Below are 6,442 nucleotides of genomic sequence, written 5' to 3'. Positions count from 1 at the left end.
AGCTGTTGGCATTTAGAGAGCACTGAGGGCGGGCATCAGGTGAGCAAGCAAGTGAAACGTTGCACACGCAAAAGAGAAGGTCTGCACAAATCCAAAAACGTATTTTAAATGCAAAATTGATTTTCGTGCGCTCTAAATACTTTCTTCTTTGCGAGACAAACATTTTCTCCACAAAACTCAGTTCGCGCGTGTGCAAAACGCACTTTTGCGCGCTCAAAATATGTTCTTCAAAATATGTCTCTATACATTTCAAGCACTGCATTACTCCATGTGTTGAGCTGCGTCATTTTGTGTTCAGTTACATTACTCTCTGTTCAGTGCTTCATGTCTGATGTTGTGGCTGCATAATATCAGTTTGAACTGGGACAGCAGCAGCATCACGGCAGACCCAAATACGGCTTCCCCCTTTTAGCACATGGGACACACACACTCACACACACACACAGATCAGATCTTGGATCAGTGTCCTCTACTGTGGTCCCATATGTAGCAGTTTCACTGAACACTGGCGAGCTGGCCTGATATCAGAGGAAAATGGCCTCTTTCCGCACTGCAGTCACTTGCTCGTCATTCACTAAACAGATTGTAGTTTTGCTGTAGCCTCAGAGCACCATATGCTTCTCTTTTTCTCCATTTCTCCATCTATCTTTCCGTGCTACATACACAGACACTTACACAGCAAGCAGGAAATGGGGCCTGTGATGTGTTGATGCTTTGAAAGTCTTTTTACTTGAAGGGAATATGTTACTGCTTTTTGCATCAGTGCCAATTATTACAATTTTAATATTTTTATTGGTAAAATAGTAGTCCACAGATATGGCCAGTGCAGTATCTAGAGTCCTGGATGTCAGATATAACGTTGCCATATATAGAATATTTTGTATTTTTTAAACATTTTGCTTATTTTGCATGATTATTTTACAGACTTTACAGATTTTACTAACAGTTCACTAAATTATAAACAGAAATTGTTTGTTTTCCATTGAAAAGGCTGTCGTTTGATTTTGGACCTGGTTTATACATTGCTAAAGATTTATAGTAAAGTTCAAATGCAACAGAAAGATATTTCCATGTTGAATTCCAGAGCAAAGATTAATAATTTACATCTTTTTTCTCAAAGTGTGCAATTTTTGTGCCGCTATAGTGCACCAAATGGAAATACGTTTCCAAACATGTTTTCTAAATATTTGTGTTGCCCCTGTCGCCGACCACGTCTTTCATTGCATGAGCAAACTAGTAGTGCGTAGTAGTGTGTAATGCAGTGATATGCTGGGCCCTAATATGTGGTATTCTAGTGTGTAACACTGTGATATGAGACTAAGGGTGGGTTGCACCAATAACTCTTTTAAGGTAAGAAAACTCTCGTGATAAAGCTTTACAATTATTGGCAAGTCGCAAGACACCACAGGTGAATGCGGTAAATTTCAAATAGATCACCATACTTGATTAATCACAGTACAATAACACAATTATTTTGCATGTTTTCTGAAATGTTATGTTTAAATATACAAATGAGGCATTATCTAATTAAACATGCACTTATTTACATACATTTTTCAGAACAGAAATCTGAACATTGGATAAATTATTTCATTTTGTTGACATGTTATGCTAAAGGTTTTTCATTTTTAACATATTTTTTAGACATAAAATGTTGTATTAATTAGGTGAATGATATATGAACAACCCCTCTGTAAAGACCTTCAAAATATTGAATTAGAATTTGGTGTATGTAAGTGTTACTGAAGTTGAGATTTCTGGCTCAGCGCAGAAGGAAAAACTCATTTTGAGAAAATGGCATTTTAAAGATATGCATTTTAATTAAAATCTACAAATGAAAATGCAAAAAGTATAATAAAATTAACCCTTACATGTGTGTTTTGGATGTTTTCTTTCCACCAGTCTGAAATAAGACATATGGAAGCACAATAGCCCAAAATCTCAAAATTGACCAGTGCAAGAAAAAACAAGGGTTCTGCCTGTGGTGTCTTTCCGTAATTATTTAACTAATGGGTTTGTAGCAATTGGGCCCTTATTACAGAACCAACTGAACTCCAGAATCCCGTCTTATCTGTTTACTAACAATAGTGATTTCAGCTCCCAATTAGGACAAATGCTTAAGATAGGATGTTTCTGTAACACTGCACTTGCTGGATTCTCATCGTAGGACTTTAGTATGTCTAGTATGTTAGTATGTATTGTTTTAGTGTGCAGTGCTGTAATGTGCTGGCCTTTAGTGTGTGAGGTTGTCATATGGCTATAGTATGTAACGTTAACTTCTAGAGCGTAATACTGTAGTGTATAAGGCTGTGACGTAGTATGTAGGCCATAGAATAAAATTTGGAGCACTGTGTTTCATTCCTTGTTCTCTCATTTTTGTTCCTCGTTTGAGAACAGACCACAAATGAAAGTGGAGGTCTCTTGGCGGATGGTTGTCATAGCAATGTGAGAACATTTATATTGGGATATTTTCCCCACTCTAAAGCAACATCCTTCCACTGTGCCTGACGCACACACATACGCACGTTCACTCCTCTTCCTATTCTCTCACCCACTCTTTAAATGACAGTTTTAATGACTAATTATGTCACTTCCTCACTCAACTCAACTTTCTAGCATAAACACATTTCATGTACATCACTGATTCCCTGTTGCAGCAGATTCAACAGAATGTCAAACCGTGTTAAACGAAGTGTTAAGAGTACAGAAAAAAATGAATTATAGTAAAGATAAAAAATGATTAAATGTCATTTTAATAAAATATTGGATCTCTTTATGGTCTTAAATCTAATAAAGCGCCATTTATAAATAAAATGCTGAAAAAATGTCAAGATTTACATAGTATATAGTACTGTTCAAAAGTTTGGGGACAGTAAGATTTGTATTTTTTTTAAAGAATTACTTATTTTATTCAGCTAAAATGCATTCAGTTGATCAAAAGTAGCAGTAAAGACTTTTGCATTGTTACAAAAAAGTAAAATAAATGTCAAAAGTTTAAAAAATGCTATTCTTTTAAACTTTATATTCATCAATAAAATCCTGAAAAAAGTATCATGGTTTCCACAAAAATATTAAGTGGAACTACTGTTTTTAACATTGAAAATAATAAGAAATGTTTTTTGAGCACCAAATCGGCATATCAAAATTATTTCTGAAGAATCATGTGATTCTTGAACACTGAATACTGGAGTAATGGCTGCTGGAAATTCAGATTTGTCATCACAGAAATGAATTACACTTTAAGTTATTTTAAATAACCTCGAACTTCTGAATAGTAGTGTATTGTACTAAAACAAAAAAAGCATAAAATTTAACTTTTTATTATTATTATTAATATTATTATTTTTATTATTATTTTTTCAGAAAGTTTACTCACAAAATGAATTTGAAAATATTTCAGACAGAAACAGAAATTGTTTATTTTCCAAATGTCAAGGCTGTTAGAATTTTGGAACTGGTTTATCCAAAAAGCTTTAGAAAGGTCCACACATAACCTAAATCCATGCATTACTAAAGCTTTAGTAAAATTAGGTTAGTAAAGTTCAATTGCTCTTTATATATAGTTCCTATATCTTCTCACATCTCTCTCTCCTTCTGTCTTTATGTTTCCAGGGACAGCTCTCTCAAGTACTGAATGTTCTGTCTGATCGGGCCACAGAGGCCAAAGAGTTCCTGGTGCAGCTCAGAAATATGGTACAACACATACAGGTACAACAATGACATACAGTACACTAACACTTCTACACTTATACACACACCTGTGCGGTGCTGTATCAACTTTAATGATCTGATTCTTTCCTCACCTTGTGTTTCAGGAGAATGGGGTTGAATTCGAGGCATGTTTGGTCGCCCAGTGTGATGCTCTGATTGAAGCTCTCAACCGCAGGAAAGCTCAGCTTCTCAGCAGAGTAACCAAAGAACATGAACACAAACTCTCAGTAAGCACAGCCACACAAAACATCCCCAACCCAGTGGAAGTTTGTCTCTTAGATAAATACAGTATGCCATTTGTTTCATATAAATGTGACAAGAAATGTACACTGTAAGATAAATCAGTGGAAAAATGGAAAAGAAAGTAGTCATATTCTCCCAGGATAGTTTCTGTTAAAGTTTATGGAGTGAAGTTGGGCAGCAGGGATACATATGCATTATCATTAGGCCTATAACACAGCAAGATGGTTAAAAGCATAAACCAGTTATCCAGCCTGCTGTTTCTAGATGCATGTGAGTCATTGAAGAGATTAAATGTTCCTCAACATGCATGTCTAACATTCATTTCTCAGTTATTGGGTCTCATTCCTTATTTTTAGGAGCTCATTATTTTAAAAAAAATAACTAAAGCAGAATGACAGCTCTCTGTACTCTTTTGGAGGTAAAGGAATGGTTGGAAAAAATGGATCTGGTGCTAATTACCCAAATCACACAAGTCGATTTGATTTCTTATTTGGAGGTTTAGCGACTGCCACCTTAAGGCTTTTTAGTATGTGTTAATAGAAGTGATGAATGCAGTTGCATTTTTCAGTAGCTTTGTAGGAATAGAACTATAGTAAAATACATTGAAAGCACATAGAGTCCACCCAAAAAAGTTTTTTCATACCTGTAAGACTTAGTTTCTTCCGTGGAGAGCAAAAGAAGATATTTTGAATAATGTTTGTAAGTAAACAGTTTTGGTTCCCATTGGCTTCCATTGTATGGACAAAAATAAGTCAATAGGAATACAAATGTTTTATTATCAAAATTCTTCAAAATATCTTCATTTGTGTTCCACAGAAGAAACAGACTTAGAGGTAGGCTATGGAATAACATGAGGGTAAATGATGACAGAATTTAGTTTAGTGTTTAGTTTATTAACTAATATTCATGGAAATCGCCACACATTTCTGTATTAGGGCAACAGATGACTGGACACTGAGGATATTTTCTATTTCCCCATTAAAAATTCATTAAATCTCTTTTCTGCCAAAGTTGGATTCAGAATAGTTTCATGCTTCAGACAGCAGGGCTAATCAGCAGTCATTGTTGGTGTGTCAAAACAGCCTGTTTCTAGCCCAAGCTTCTATGCCGTATAAAAAGGTTTTCTATCGTGGGGGGGATGCAGCTTAATGGTTAAAAATCTGGGCCATTAACACAGAGATATTAGGTTTAACCTCGAGTCATTGTGTCCTTGAATAAGACTCTGAATCCCAGGCTGCTCCAGTGAGTCTGCATCCATAGTTAATGTGCTGCAATTCTCTTTAGTTGAAATGCAGCTGGGAAATGGCAAGCAACCAAATGTAAAATCAGTGTGCTTTTAAACAGTCTCAAGAAGTCTAGTCACTTATAATGCACTAACATGACCCTGATTTTGTCTTCCAGTGGGTAGTTGTTAAATGACGTGTCCGGATTAAAATCTATGCAAATGTAAAAGTTGAGTTGTATATTTGAGGTGCTTTTATTGCTTAGCATTTCTTTTAAGTTTTCTATTATATTTAATCCCCGCCCCCCCCTTTTCCAATTAAATGACAAAAGCATTTAAAAAAAAAAACTACATTTTTTTTTAATCACAAACAAGCTGGAGTGATGACATTAACTTACCTCATGTGTAGTAGATTTCTCTTTCTGTCTGAAAAAAATCAAGTACAATTGTATCATTTTGTGAGAAATTTTAAGATAAATTTAAAAAACTAGTTCACCCAAAAATAAAAAATTGCTGAAAATGTACCCACCCTTATGCTATACAAGATATAGATGAGTTTGTTTCTTCATTGGATCAGATTTGGCTAAATTTAGCATCACATCACTTGCTCACTAGTGGATCCTTTGCAGTGAATGGGTACCGTCAAAATGTACGTTAACACTGTGTGTTTGTAAGAAACAAATCCATCATTAAAGGTGAAATATCATGAAAATCTGACTTTTCCAGTTTTTAAGTGCTATAATCAGGTCCCCGGTGCATCTACCAACCAAGGGAACGTGAAAAAGGTTAAACCCAGTAACTTTGTTTTGGTAAGCCTTTTTCTGCACGTGTCTGAAAAAACCATAGACTGTATAAAAACATGGACGTAGTGTCCGTGACGTCACCCGTAGGTTTCTGAAAAGTGTTTTTGAAGCTCAAAGTTGGCAGAGCCGGCCGTCGCCATCTTGGCAGCGTGTCACTTCCGGATAATCGAAAATGGGCAAAGAGACGGGAGTTGGTTGCTGAAACCACGCCCACCAAGCTCGACAGTGGTGACAGCAGCGGCAATCCACCTGTCACTCAAGAGGCCACGTCCTTAATTATGCAGAACTTTAAACAGATGAGTTATAAAAAAATTCACCCCCCTCGCAGTTGTCATGAAGGGCAAAATTAGCTATATAGACCAAAACCACTTTTTGTACCAGGCTGTAAACATTTTTTTTTCTGCTGTAAAGTTGGGCATTTTAAAGGGGTCATATGATGCGACTGACTCCCTTTTGGAGCCAG

The 6,442-nt window shown here is 35.9% G+C and overlaps 1 protein-coding gene across 1 annotated transcript in view; it reads left to right on the top strand.

The window, feature by feature from the left end:
• LOC107705365 (E3 ubiquitin-protein ligase TRIM9-like) overlaps window positions 1-6,442 on the top strand; it is a 25,245-nt gene that overhangs the window by 5,507 nt on the left and 13,296 nt on the right. Inside the window, exons 2-3 of the mRNA XM_016508623.1 lie at window positions 3,613-3,708; window positions 3,816-3,938. Coding sequence (XP_016364109.1) covers window positions 3,613-3,708; window positions 3,816-3,938 — 219 coding nt within the window. The remainder of the gene's footprint in view (window positions 1-3,612; window positions 3,709-3,815; window positions 3,939-6,442) is intronic.

This window comes from Sinocyclocheilus rhinocerous, unplaced genomic scaffold (assembly GCF_001515625.1).
Source record: "Sinocyclocheilus rhinocerous isolate Xijiao unplaced genomic scaffold, SAMN03320098_v1.1 scaffold564, whole genome shotgun sequence".
Taxonomy (NCBI): Eukaryota; Metazoa; Chordata; class Actinopteri; order Cypriniformes; family Cyprinidae; genus Sinocyclocheilus; species Sinocyclocheilus rhinocerous.
The sequence above is the reverse complement of the archived record's forward strand: the minus strand, read 5'-3'. Positions and strand labels throughout refer to the sequence as shown.